The sequence below is a fragment of the Giraffa tippelskirchi genome, chromosome 7, assembly GCF_054371585.1.
Source record: "Giraffa tippelskirchi isolate mGirTip1 chromosome 7, T2T-mGirTip1v1.2.pri, whole genome shotgun sequence".
Taxonomy (NCBI): Eukaryota; Metazoa; Chordata; class Mammalia; order Artiodactyla; family Giraffidae; genus Giraffa; species Giraffa tippelskirchi.
Genome location: NC_137281.1, coordinates 147,970,836 through 147,985,088, shown reverse-complemented (window position 1 = coordinate 147,985,088; position 14,253 = coordinate 147,970,836). Strand labels below are relative to the sequence as shown.

The window sequence follows — 14,253 nt, the reverse complement described above, 5'->3', positions numbered from 1 at the left end:
CAGTGAAATGGACAGCTTTCAATCCTAGCCTTTGGAAAATCTCCTTGTCTTCAGGGCCAGACTTCCCCTGTGTCCCTGCACTGGATGCTGCTTGGTGTTGAGGAAGTCTCAGCACGTGGCTCCTCTTCCTTTCTTTCACTGTATGGCTTTTCCTGGTTTACAGAGAGATGTAAGTACAGCCGAGACTTCCTGCTACGTTTCCGCTTCTGCAGCATCGCCTGCCAGAGACCTGCAGGACTGGTTCTTATGGAAGGAGTGACAGATACTAAGCCAGGTAATGGGAACTAAGCTTCTTCCCTAACTTGTCCAGCTAAGCTTGGTCTTCTTTCCTCTTCATTTCTGATGTTTGTCAGTTATGTGGTTTTTTAGTCTTTCATAGGTATAATTCTTAGGTATCAGCTTCTGGTAAAAAATACACTTAACGGGAAGGTCAGTGAAGTTCACTAGCCATGTGCAGTGTGTTGAGAACATGGACTAGGAATCAAGAGACCTGGGTTCTAACCAGCTTTGAGACCTCGAGTAAGCCATTTCTTAAGCTTTTTAAGCTAAAGTTCCTAGTACCTAGCATGTGTACGGCATATATAAGGGAGAAAACAGACATGAAAATCGTAAGGTGACAGTACTCCTGGTTGTAATAAAAAGTTACTCCTACTGAGAACTTCCAGATGGTACATAGCAGGGTATACTTGACATTCTCTATTCTTATCTTTGAAATTACTCCAAAGCAACAAGGAGAATGAAAAAAAAAAAATCAAACTCCATCTTTGAGAATGCTAGAAGACCTGAAGATATCTGAAATCAGGAAGCACAACACAGGTGGAATGGCTGCAAGAAGCACTGGCGATCCAGCAGGGGTGCTGGAGGAGGTATGGAGAGACTGGTCTGTGGGGCCTTGTATGAATCTCAAAAAGAACCGGGCCTTGTATGAATCTCAGAAAGAACCAGCAGGGTGCATTTCTTCATAGTGTCGCGCGAACCTTGAGGCACAAAATCAGAATCCCTTGTTGCATCAACAGGAATAGGATGGCACAGTTTGTGAAATGAAATTGCCTGAACCCTGTTGGTCCAGAGAGGCACTGGAGGAATGACTGATCAAGGAATCAAGCTGTCTTTGCATGAAGCAGTCTGTCTAAGTGGCAGGGGGAGATGAAATGCTTACAGAGCTGTACATTTCTTTTGGCTGGGAGACGTAAAGGTGAAAAGGACGCATACACAGCCCTGTGTTGTAAGGAAAATGCCCATTACTTGGAATACAGACCCAGGAGATGAAATGTAAGCTGCCAAGCTCAGGAAAGAAGTGGAATAAAAGGTGAAAAAAATCACTTCACATGAAGCCAAAATTAGATGCAGCACTAGAGAGAAGAGGCATTGCTGAAAATAAGACAAGAGGCAGAGGCCAGGAAAGATAGAAAGTGCCAGGGAGAATATGACAGAAGTGGAAGTTAAGGAGATTCAACATATACATAATTGACGTTTACAAAGAAGAAAGCCAGTATCATGGCAAAAAAGGAATATTTAAAGGTAGGATATAAGGAAGATTTTCCCAAAATGAAGAGATCTGAATCTTTGGATTGAGAAGGATATACCTCAGGGAAAACTGACATAGGAGAATCAACAGTAAGACCTCCTAATGAAGTTAACAGAAGTCAAAGATAAAAGAATCTTTTGTACAATTGAACCAAAAAGAGTGGGATACCTTTTTTTTTTTTTTAAATCAGGCTACTTTTAAAGGTAAAAATAATTAGGTAGGCTTCAGATTTCTTAAAGTTAACATTCAACTCTAGAACACTGGAGAGCAAAGTTTCCAGGAAGGAAGGTATGGCTCAAGAATTTTATACTCAACCCAAAGCTTTTCTTGAAGAAAATGCTGAAGAATAACTTAAGACAACCAAGCAATGACTGAAAAAGCTGTAGTAGTAATAAAAGAACTGGTGGTAAGCAATGAATTAATTGTTTTCTTGAAGGAATTTAACTTGCATTGGCATTTTACCCAGAGAAGTGAGCATTTCAGTGGCTTGGGTTTTTTTTTTTAAATTGCAGAGCTAATGTATTATTACAGCTGTGGTGATAGCAATAGTAATTGTGCTCAGAACGACTGGCATGTGCCAGGAACTGGGGTAAGTGCTTGTGTCGGTTTGACTCAGGCAGGGAAGCTGTGGATGAGTGTTTTAAGAATTTGGAATCCTCAAGTTAAACAGTAGTAGGTTCCCACATAGGTAATTCCATGTTAAGAATAGATTGTTTTTAAAAAAATCAGTACTGTACTTGAAACACAGAATAAGCATTTTGATTTAATAACAAAATAAGAACTTTAAAATACATACTGACAATCACTTTTTAAGTAGAATCATTATGTAGGGGGAAAATATCCAGTTCGCTAACAGTGCCCAATAATAGCGGTATTTTCAAACTTGAGATTAAATTTGAGTAAACACACCCATCCTCCATAAACCGTGAACGTGCCTTTCTGTCTGTTCAGTACCCCCATCCAGGGCTGAACAGGCTCCTGATGAATTTTTTTTAAAGACTCCAAGTCTAAAAAGTCACCATCACTTTTAGACCATGAGTAGAAAGACGAGTTCAGTACAAGGAGATCATAGTGTGTCATCTTTTTTTCTGGAGGATTTGTTTAGATGTGCTATCAAATACTATTTCCAGTCTGGTGCTAGAGTCATTCCAGCCCAACTGTGCACAGTAAAACTTGCCAACTTGACTGTGATACTGACTTTAATGGGAAGCATCTGAGAGGAGCTCAGTGCTAGGTAGAGATGGTCTGACTTTCCCACAAGTTAACATTGTATTGTGCTAGTGTGTTCTACATCACACGTGTGGTATTAAAAAAAAAAGAAAGAAACATTGTGATTCTCACTCTCATTCTCTTTTTGAGGAAATAGTTCAAAAGATGGGAATCTAAATTTTAAGTCCCCCTCTTGTAAATATTTTTAATTATTAGTGGTTTCTTCTTTCCAGTATGATTCTTAAAGACACTGAAAGGGGTTACTGTGTTTTCTTTTTCATGAGCACTTGCATATTTCCATTTATTTCCAGAGCTTTGGATCTTTTAACATGTATGAATAAACCATGAGCCTAGTTAAGTGCATTCTAGGGAAAAAACAGTTGCTAATAGATGACTTTTGTAAGACAGTGGACTAACTACTATTTACAAACTGGCCAGATGGCCACAGAGCAAAGGCTGTCTGATCAGGTTTTGAACCAGGAAAATTCTGAATCCAGCTGCTGCACTGGCCTATTGCCACACAACTTACTGTCCTTTTCCCAGGTACTGGCAGAAGACCGTACTTTCTCGGCTGCTACCGGTGCTGAATGGTCCAGGAAGCTCATAGCTTAGATGGGAGCAATTGGAGCCTGTGTGCTCATGTGGCCTGGTGGGGCAGGCAGAGGCCTGGGTCCCGTGTAACTGCCAGAGCCGTGCTGTTCGTACACAGAGCTGCAGGGGGAGAACTTGCTGCCTAGGGAAGCAGTTTTCCTTTCTCTTTGTTTTTTCTTTTCATGTGCTAACAAAAACAAAAACACTTTTTTTTTTAATCCTCACACTTGTATGAGATTTTGGTAAGGGTAAAGGTCTAGTTTGTAAATTAATTTAGTCCATTGTCTTGCAGGTTCCAGTACTGCTAATGAGAAGTCTGCTGCTTTTTTGATTCTTGATCCTTTCTTTGTATGTCACGTAATTTGCCTCCCTGAGACTCTGGTTATTCTCTCTAATCCTTTGATTTCTGAAATTTTATGATAGTTTGCTGGTAATATTTCTTCAATAATTTCCTACTTTCTGCTTCCTCTTTTTGGAATTCCTTTTAATTGGATATGGGCTTCCCTTGTGGCTCAGCTGGTAAAGAATCCACCTGCAATGTGAGAGACCTGGGTTCAATCCCTGGATTGAGAAGATCCCCTGAAGAAGCGAAAGGCTATCCACTCCAGTATTCTGGCCTGGAGAATTCCATGGACTGTATAGTCCATGGGGTCTCAAAGAGTCAGACACAACTGAGCAACTCTCACTTAATTGGATATGGTTGTTGTTTAGTTGCTAAGTTGTATCCAACTCTTTGTAACACCATGGATTGCAGGATGCCAGGCTTTCCTGTCCTTTGTTATCTCCCAGAGTTTGCTCAAACTCATGTCCATTGAGTGAGTGATGTTATCCAACCATCTCATCCCCTGTTGGCCTCTTCTCCTCCCGCCCTCAGTCTTTTCCAGCATCAGGCGGCCAAAGGGTTGGAGCTTCAGCTTCAGCATCAGTCCTTCCAATGAATATTCCGGGTTGATTTCCTTTAGGATTGATGGTTTGATTTCCTTGCAGTCCAAAGGACTCTCAAGAGTCGTTTCCAGCACTGCAGTTCAAAAGCATCAGTTCTTCAGTGCTCAGCTTGCTTTATGGTCCAACTTCACATCCATACATGACTACTGGAAAAACCATAGCCTTGACTATACGGACCTTTGTCGATAAAGTGATGTCTCTGCTTTTTAATACAGTGTCGAGGTTAGTCATAGCTTTCCTTCCAAAGAGCAAGTGTCTTTTAAATCTCATGACTGCACTTAATGTCCACAGTGATTTTGGAGCCTAAGAAAATAAAATGTCACTGCTTCCATTTTCTCCTTTTTTATTTGTCATGAACCAGATGCCATGATTTTAGTTTTTTGAGTGTTGAGTTTTAAATCAGTTTTTTCACTCTCCTCTTTCACCCTCATCAAGAGGCTCTTTAATTCCTCTTTACTTTCTGCCATTAGAAGTGGTATCTGCATATCTAAGGCTGTTGATAATTTCTCCCTGCAGTCTTGATTCCAGCTTGTGATTCATCCAGCCTTGCATTTCACATGATGTACTCAGCATAGAAGTTAAATAAACAGGGTGGCAGTATACAGCCTTATTGTACTCCTTTCCCAATTTTGAACCAATCCATTGTTCCATGTCTGGTTCTTACTGTTGCTTTTTGACCCACATACAGGTTTCTTAGGAGACAAGTAAGGTGGTCTGATATTCCCATTTCTTTAAGAATTTTCCACAGTTTGTTGTGATCCAGACAAAGGTTTTCATGTAGTCAATGAAACAGAAGTAGATGTTTTTCTGGAATTCTCTAGCTTTTTCTGTGATCCAACGAATGTTGGCATTTTGATCTCTGATTTCTTTGCCTTTTCTAAATCAAGCTTGTACATCTGGAAGTTCTCAGTTCACATACTGTTGAAGCCTAACTTGAGCATTACCTTGCTAGCATGTGAAATGAGTGCAGAAGCAGAAGATATTAAGAAGAGGTGGCAAGAATACACAGAAGAACTATACAAAAAAAATCTTCAATACCCAGATAACCACGATGGTGTGATCACTCACCTAGAAACAGACATCCTGGAATTTGAAGTCAAGTGGGCCTTAAGAAGCATCACTACGAACAAAGCTAGTGGAGGTGATAGAATTCCAGTGGAGCGATTTCAAATCCTAAAAGATGATGCTGTAAAAGTGCTGCACTCAATATGCCAGCAAATATGGAAAACTCAGCAGTGGCCACAGGACTGGAAAAGGTCAGTTTTCATTCCAATCCCAAAGAAAGGCAGTGCCAAAGAATGCTCAAACTACCACACAATTGCACTCATTTCACACGCTAACAAAGTAATGCTCAAAATTCTCCAAGCCAGGCTTCAACAGTATGTGAACCATGAACTTCCAGATGCTCAAGCTGGATTTAGAAAAGGCAGAGGAACCAGAGATCAAATTGCCAACATCCATTGGATCATCGAAAAAGCAAGAGAGTTCTAGAAAAATATCTACTTCTGCTTTATTGACTACGCCAAAGCCTTTGACTGTGTGGATCACAACAAACTGTGGAAAATTCTTTAAGAGATAGGAATACCAGACCACCTGACCTGGCTCCTGAGAAATCTGTATGCAGGTCAAGAAGCAACAGTTAGAACTGGACATGGAACAACAGACTGGTTCCAAATTGGGAAAGGAGTATGTCAAGGCTGTATATTATTACCCTGCTTATTTAACTTCTGTGCAGAGTACATCATGTGAAATGCTGGGCTGGATGAAGCTCAAGCTGGAATCAAGATTGCCGGGAGAGATATCAATAAACTCAGATATGCAGATGACACCAGCCTTATGGCAGAAAGTAAAGAGGAACTAAAGAGCTTCTTGATGAAAGTGAAAGAGGAGAGAGAAAATGTTGGCTTAAAACTCAACATTCAGAAAACTAAGATCATGGCATCTGGTCCCATCGCTTCATGGCAAATAGATGGGGAAACAATGGAAACAGTGAGAGACTTTATTTTCTTGGGCTCCAAAATCACTGCAGAAGATGACTGCAGCCATGAAATTACAAGACGCTTTCTCCTTGGAAGAAAAGCTATGACCAACCTAGACAGTATATTAAAAAGCAGAGATATTACTTTGCCAAACCTTTACAAAAGTCCATCTAGTCAAAGCCATGGTTTTTCCAGTAGTCATGTGTGGATGTGAGAGTTGGACTATAAAGAAAGCTGAGCACTGAAGAATTGATGCTTTTGAACTGTGGTGTTGGCGAAGACTCTTGAGAGTCCTTTGGACTGCAAGGAGATCCAACCAGTCCATCCTAAAGAAAATCAGTCCTGAATATTTATTGGAAGAACTGATGTTGAAGCTGAAGCTCCAATACTTTGGCCCTCTGATGCGAAGAACTGACTCATTGGAAAAGACCCTGATGCTGGGAAAGATTGAAGGTGGGAGGAGAAGGGGACGACAGAGGATGAGATGGTTGGATGGCATCACCGACTGGATGGACATGAGTCTGAGTAAACTCCGGGAGTTGGAGATGAACAGGGAAGCCTGGTGTGCTGCAGTCCATTGGGTCACAAAGAGTCGGACACAACTGAGCAACTGAACTGAACTGAAGTAACATGTTGTATGGTAAATCTTGTTGATACATATTAAACTCTGAACTTTAAAGGCAGAGCAAAGACAATTTTTAAACTATCCACAGGAAATTCCCGAGACTTGGCCGTATATTAGACTACCAATAGTTGTGACACATGGGCTTAGTTTTCTGAGGCACGTGGGACCCTCCCAGACCATGGATTGAACCCATGTCTCCTGCACTGGCAGGCAGACTCTTTACCACTGAGCCACCAGGGAAGCCCTGTTCCTAGTTTTTTTTAGAGTTGTGAGTTTTGTTTTGCTTTTAGTTTGGGTTTGTTTTTTCTTTTTTGGTCATAAAGGAGTGTTGAATTTTGTCGAAGGTTTTTTCTGTCTATTCAGATGATCATGGTTTTGTTCTTCAATATTGTATTAATATATTTGATTTTCAGATGTTAAACCAACCTTACATTTCTATGATAAAAATACTTGGTCATAGTATATAACAATTGCTAATTCAGATTTTCTTCTATTTCTTGAATGAGTTTATGTAGTTTTTGTCTTTTTAGGAATTTTTCCATTTTACCTCAGTCATCTAGATTGTTGGTATACAGTTTTTTACTGTATCCTTATAATTTTTTAATTTCTGTAAGGTTGGTAGTGGTTGCCCCCTTTTAATCCTGGTTTTAGTAATTTGAGTCTTCTCTTTTTTTCTTGGTCAGTCTGTCTTAAGTGTTTGTCAATTTTGTTGATCCTTGTTATTCTATTTTCTTAGTTTGGGTTGTTACAACAAAATACTATAGATGAGTGAGTTATGAACAACAGAACTTTATTTTTCACTGTTCGGGAGGCTGGAAGTTCAAGGTCCAGGTGCCAGCGTGGTCTGGTTCTGGTGAGGACTCTCCTCTGCTTGCTACCTGCCAGCTTGTTGCATCCACACATGGCAGAAGGGGGATGAGACAGCTCTCTGGGATCCCTTTTAAAAGGGCATCAATCCTATTCACAAAGGCTTCACCCTCAGTGCCAGATTACCTCCTGAAGGCCCCACTTCCTAAATGCTATTCCATTGAGGGTTAGGATTTCAACATATTTTGAAGAGACACATATATTCAGTCCATAACACTTACTGATGTCAGTTGTTGTTTAGTTGCTAAGTCATGTCTGATTCTTTATGACCCCAGGAACTGTAGCACGTCCAGTAGGGCCTGTAATAATATTCCCTCTTTCTCTCCTGATAATGGTAATGTGTGTCTTTTTTTCTTTGAGTATGTGTGTGTATATATATAGGTGTGTGTAAGTATGGATGCATATATGTAAGAGTGTGCATACATATGTATATGCATACATATGTAGATATGTGTAAATACACAACGGATTGTGTGGGATAAAAGATTTTAGAGACATACACCAGGGATTTGGTAATAATGTTGGTTGCCCCTGGGGAGAGGAATTGGGTGGCAAGGGCCCCAGAGTAGGAAGGAGACTTTTCACTGAGGTTTTTCTCTACATTTTGGTTTTTGTAACCATGTGACTGTACTACCTATTCTAAAACTTAAAGTTTAAATTTTTAAAAAAGTTACTGAACCAGGGAAGAGATGTCTGTGTTAGAGGCCTCTGTCTGTCTGCTCCCTGAGGTTCTTGACTCCGGTCCATTGCTTTCTTCCTCCCTTCACGTTTTCTCTTGTCGTTTTCCCTTCTGGAACGATCCAGTCAGGGATCTGACTGCCGTTTCAGGGTGCAAGGTCCTGACCCTCTTTCCCTGTCTGTGAGTGATAAAACTCCTCTCTCTGGTCTTCTACAGAGCGACCTGCTGGCTGGGCCGAGTCTGTCATTGAGGAAGACACATCTGAATCTGAGCCGGACATCCCCAGGTAATTTTCTTCCAGTTCCCTCTGCTTGCATCCCAGCTCCATTGAGGTGTATTAGAGAGGCTCCTTTTGGCTTTCCTGGGCCTGATTTGGGGGAACACTTTGCTGAGATTTCTCTTCCCCCTAATATATGATAAAGCTATGGAGGAACATATTGGTGTGCAGAGGCCAGAGGCGACCCACCCAGGTTCTTAAAGATGAAAACCCCGTGCACACTTCCTTAGGGAGTAAGGCCTCACAGAAGAGCCTGCTGACCCACAGACAAGGGGACATGAGGCATATACTTCACCAGGTAGCAAGAGGAGGGTGGCGGGTAAGGAATGTCAAGAGGGCTGATAATAAATGTGTCTGTTTCTAGGCTGATTTTAGCTAAGACTCTCTGTCTCTGGTTAGCATGGGAAGGAACTTGCTGAGGCTGAGTTATTTGGGCTCATCCATTAAAAAGCTTTATGAAATCCACAGAGAAGTGACCTTGGGAGAAGTTCAGTAGTGTTTGTTGACTGGTATCTCCCCCCTCCACCCTGTAGGACTGTGGGCACCATCCAGCACTGCCTACACCTGACCTCGGTGTATACTCATTTCCTGCCCCAGCATGGCCGCCCAGAGGTCACCACAATGCCCCTGGGTCTGGGAACAACAGTGGATTACATCTTCTTCTCAGCCGAGTCCTGCGAGAATGGGAACAGAACTGGTAAGCCTGGTGGATCCTGGAGCCCCTGGGAGCTGATGGTAGGTCAGGCATCTGATCACATGACTTGGGCTGCTGCGACCTGCCTGGCAAAGGAGCAGATCTCATACCTGCCTGATGCTGGTCACCCTCATCGTACTTCCTTTAGGCCCGTTGCCCGGCTTCTGTTTTTATCTTTGTAGCAGAACAAGCCATCCCTCCTTTCTCAAGATGAAAATAGAGCACCAGGAGGCGATTGGATTTGCTCAGTGGCAGCTGGCTAGTGAGGGACTTGGTGAGGTTAGAAACCCAGTTTCTTGTCTTCTCGCCCCTCACTCTAGTCACAGTGTGGCAGTCTGTCAGTCCCTCGCCTATTTTGTTTAAAGCATGTCTTTTATAATGTTTGGATTTTATGTTTAAAAATCAGATTTTACATAGAAACTCTGGGTTTCCAACTTCTCTTGGAAAATTGGAAGATCTTGTAATGCTGAGCTTGGAGGTGCATTCTCTAGTTTGCCACAGCCCCCTGAACCTACTCGCTCCATTCACTGACATATCATGGAGTGTCCCAGAGGCTGCAGGAGGTGAGAGGGAGGGTGGGCGGCCGAGAAGATGCAGCGTTTTGAAGATGAAGCTGCCGCAGGTCCCCTCCCGCCCGGGATGCGTGGTGGTGGCCGCGCCCCCCACCGGCCTCCACTCTCTGCTCCAGATCGCAGGCTGTATCGGGACGGAACCCTCAAGCTCCTGGGCCGGCTCTCGCTCCTCTCTGAAGAGATCCTCTGGGCTGCCAACGGCTTACCCAACCCCTTCTGCTCTTCAGACCACCTCTGCCTACTAGCCAGCTTTGGAATGGAAGTCACCGCCCCATGATGGGCTCCCAGGGGAAGAGCGCTTCTCTTCCAGAAGAGCTCACTGGATCAGAGACTGTGGAAATATCCCACGCTTCTGGAAACTTAGATCCAAGAACCTTAACATCCCCCCCCCGCCCCCTCCTCGTTTCCTTCTCCCCCACGGTTAGATTTTCTCCAGGCCTGTCCACATTCTCTGCCTGTGGTCCCTGCCCCGCCCCAGTCTCTTCCTAACCCTGTGCCACATGAGGGGGTGGCCCCAGGAGAGGCACAAGCGGGGGGTCCCCCTTCCTTCCATGTATCCAGCGCTCCCCACTGATTTTTAATTACCAGGGTTTCGGGAGCTACTGATCTCCTTGGTTTTTTGTTTTCAGGCCATTTCTTGGTGGTGCCTTCTGACCCGACCTTCTCCCTGCCTGAGACCCGTGGGCCCAGCCCTCCTGCAGACACACACATGTTGAGACACGTGTTGTGTGTGCATCCTCCCTGGGGTGGAACTGCTCTGCGCTGTCACGCCTGTCTCTGACCAGCCTGCTTTCCACGCTGGGGCCGGGTGCCTTGGGCCCTGCTCTCCCTTTATCCTCTGTGTTTCATTAGGCATTCATCCGGCCAACCAGGGGGTCCTCTCCATCAGGGCTCTGGAACAAGTGGGCCCCGCAGCCTGGGGCCGCAGACTTGGGTGCGCTTCCGGTCTTTGCAGCCTCTGAGCCTCCTGCCCAGAGCGCCCCACTGGCCTGCGTGCTTCCCCCAGGGCTCATCCCTTTCCCCAGGCTGCCCTGTGGCGGGTGGGGGGTTGGTGCGCAGAGATAGTGGTTCGAGGTTCAGAGCTCTTCAAGGCTGAGGAGGAAGAACTGTCAGGAAATTCTGGTCTCCCTGGAGGACTGGGGCGAGGGTGGGAGTCCCAGGGCGGGAGAGCAGGCAGTGGACTCGAGACCTCAGGGACTTGCCCCCTTTCCTCACACACCTCAGCCGCAGCTCTCTGTTCCTCTCCTCCCACTGCTTTTTACTTTTTGCTGCCTACCGCATTCCCTTCCCTTTTTTTGCCCCTAGAAAAGCCTGAGATTGAGCTCAGGCCAAACCTTCTCAGTGGAAAGGCAGCCTTGGGCACAAGTGGCCCGAGACCCGGATGTGGCGGTGCTTGAGGGTTTGCTCCAGCCGGCCCGGCCTCTGGTGCTCGTTGTCTCTGCTTTCCCTCTCCTGGCGCGGCGGGTACTCTGGCCCGTTGAGGGGGCTCCCTCGCCCACGTGAGTCACCTGCGGGCCTTAATCTTTCATTGCTGGGCATGGCGTGGGGTGTTCCTGGCTGGCTCCTCCTCACACCTTCCATCACTCAGAGTAGCTGCCGCTGGGCCTGCAGATGTGGCCCCCAGAGTGGGACTGGAGGGTATAGCTGAGAGAGGCTAAAGTTGGGGACAGTTGGAGGTTCACGTTTTTGGTTTTTTTTTTTGAGAGCCAAAGACCCAGCTTGGATTCTGCTGCTGCATTCATGGTTATAAGCTTTCCATGCCTTGGTTCTGGGGAATTTATTTCTGCATGTGTATTTTTAAACGTTTCCTGGGTACTGGGCATGTGCCTGTCTGAGCCCCAGGCCCATCTGTCCACACCCCACCATCCATTCTGTTTGTCTCTTCCCGGACATCTCCTGAGGTGGTCTCCTTGGTCCCTAGAACTAGGGCCCATCAGCTCTTCTCTTCTGCCAGGCAATGTAGTTTAAAAATGGCTAAAGATGGCAGAGGGCAGGAGCTTGATAGATAATCTTTTGTTTTCTTACTTGTTTCTGTTTTGGAAATGAAAGGGGGGTTTAAATGGTCATTTGAATTGTCTTTTCCAAATAAAGGTTTACCTTTTCCCCCCAACTGTTGGTTATTTTATTAGGATCCCCAAGGGCATGAGCGAGGAAAGGCCTGGAGAGTGAAGTGGGCAGAGAGCAAGAGACTGACCTGGGGTGGGGCCTCTAACCCTAGATCTAGACAAGAGAAAAGGGTTGTCATCTCCCTTAGGTACCTGAGCAGATGCCCACTGCTTTGAGGCCTGTGGGAGGAACAGGGCCTGCCTGCAGCCTCCTGCCCTGACCTTCAAAGGGTGCAGCTCTCCATCCTCACCCAGCTCGAGGAGAATGGTCCATTCAGCTGCTTTCATTCTTACTCCATCTGCTGCCCCTGTCCCTCCCCCTCGTCCGAGCAGAGGAGGGTCTGTGGCAAAAAGCAGGACCAGAGAAGCGTTTTTTCTTGGTTAAAGCTGTGGCAGCTGCATGAGGCGTGATGCGCGTGGCCGATGCCTCTCGCGGCGTTTCTATTTCTGATCACCATCTCTTCCGTATTCTGGAGCCAGGCCTGAGCTGTGGGCCATCTGTTGCCGGAAAGCTCTCCCTCCTTTCCCGGGCCTCACTCCACTGGGACTTCTGTCTTCCCCCGGCCTCCTCACGCAGCCCTTGTGCCTGTGGGGAGAAGCCCTGAGGCCAGGTGGGGTTTAACACCCCACCTGAACAGAAGCCCAGGCTCCACACCTTTGAATCAGTACCTGAGAATCTGTGTTACTTAAAGCTCCCCAGACACCAGTGGAACCACCTGGGTTACAATTCAGCAGAAAGAGCACTTAGCCAGGGATTAGGAGCACCACCTGTCGTCTTGGCCTGGTCGCTCGGCCTGGTCTGTGGGTAAGTTAACCCCTCCCTGTGTTTCACATATCTTGGTGAAATGGAAATTAAAGTAATATTCTTTTCCACTCATCAGGAATTTTCAGATCTGAAATTACATGTTTGAAGGGATGCTAGGAATCCCAGAGTATTATTGGTAATGACAGTAACTGGTAATTATCGGTAACAGTTCGGAATTAAGGATGGCCAGTTTCCCCTAGGCCGTCTAGACAGTTCATGGGCTCAGAATTATTTTATAGCTCCTAAGCTCTGAGGTGTGTCCCCAGAGACTCCTTTCCTGGCCTGAAGGGCTCCCCCGCGGTGACCTGAATTTACGCAGCATCTGCACGGCACGTTGATTCACGGCTTTCAGGCTGCTTCCCTTTCCACGACTAGTAGACAGCACTGCAAGGTGGCAGTTCAGGTGCGCATGTCTGCCCTTTACATCTGAGGAAGCAGAGATCGCAAAGAGCGAAACTGAGACTCTCCTTGGCTTGATTTCTTAACCACCCAGCTTCTCAGAACACAGCCTTTTCTGGGAGTCGGAAAGCCAGGCTGTCTGGTAAGGCCGACACGGGGCTGGGCCTCGGAGAAGGGAAATGACCAACCAGTCCACTGCTGGCCTGTCTTTAACCCTGTTTTTTCTCTCTTGTTCTTCCCCAGGTGTAGCTACTCACCAGAGGGTTGTTTCTTGATTGGTTACATAAGGCAAAGTGTGGCTTCCCTTCTCCTGGGGGGAGCAGGCGGGGGCCTACCTCCTCTAGTCGCCTCCCCACCCCTCCCTATGTTTAGGGAGAGAGCTGCCCTAAGGCCCTACACTTCCACACTCTTCCCCCTGCACTGCTCCCATCATTTCTTTACCCAACAAATGGGCCTGGTAGGGTGATCTCTCCTGGGTTAGGACGCCTCGACCTTAACTACATCAAAGGGAAAACTGCCTTCTGCCCCACCCCTCGTCAGTTTCAATCCCAAAAGGCCGGAGTCCTCACACAGCTAGCACGGAGTCTCCACACTTAACATTCTTCCAGGTCTTGTCTTTCCCACGATCAAGTCCTTTCTGGCTGGGGACTGGAAGGACCGCACATTCCCACGTGTGCTGCTCAGGGTGTGGTCCCTCAGGCCAGCTGAGGTGGGCCAGTCTCCATCACCTGCCAGGCCTCAGCAGGCCCCTCACCCCCTTGGCAAACACTGTAAGGGTTACCAGGCAGCCTGCACATGGGCCGGTTGACTTGGCCTTTGGTATGACCAGCACCTTGTCACCACTGCCCTCTGCAGTTGTGGTCAGGATCCTTGTCAGATCTTGGCAGATGGGGGTGCAGAGTTTCCACCTCTTCACGTCCAGGGCTCTGAGAAGTGCCACCTGCATTCAGAGGTCCAACCCACGATAGTCACGTGCCT

General features: G+C 46.1%; 1 protein-coding gene across 14 annotated transcripts in view; it reads left to right on the top strand.

Annotated features, from left to right (window-relative positions):
- The window catches only part of ANGEL1 (angel homolog 1), a 64,610-nt gene extending 52,534 nt beyond the window's left edge, over positions 1 to 12,076 (top strand). For 9 of the 14 annotated variants that reach the window (XM_081509354.1, XM_081509353.1, XM_081509347.1 and 6 more), the window contains 4 exons: positions 164 to 274; positions 8,640 to 8,709; positions 9,234 to 9,397; positions 10,083 to 12,076. In XM_081509354.1, the coding sequence (XP_081365480.1) occupies positions 164 to 274; positions 8,640 to 8,709; positions 9,234 to 9,397; positions 10,083 to 10,243 (506 nt within the window). In that variant the 3' untranslated portion in view covers positions 10,244 to 12,076. Of the gene's footprint in view, positions 1 to 163; positions 275 to 8,639; positions 8,756 to 9,196; positions 9,398 to 10,082 lie in introns of all 14 variants that reach the window. The other 5 variants (XM_081509357.1, XM_081509356.1, XM_081509350.1 and 2 more) reach the window with 2 other exon arrangements.
- Positions 12,077 to 14,253: the final 2,177 nt, after the last annotated feature.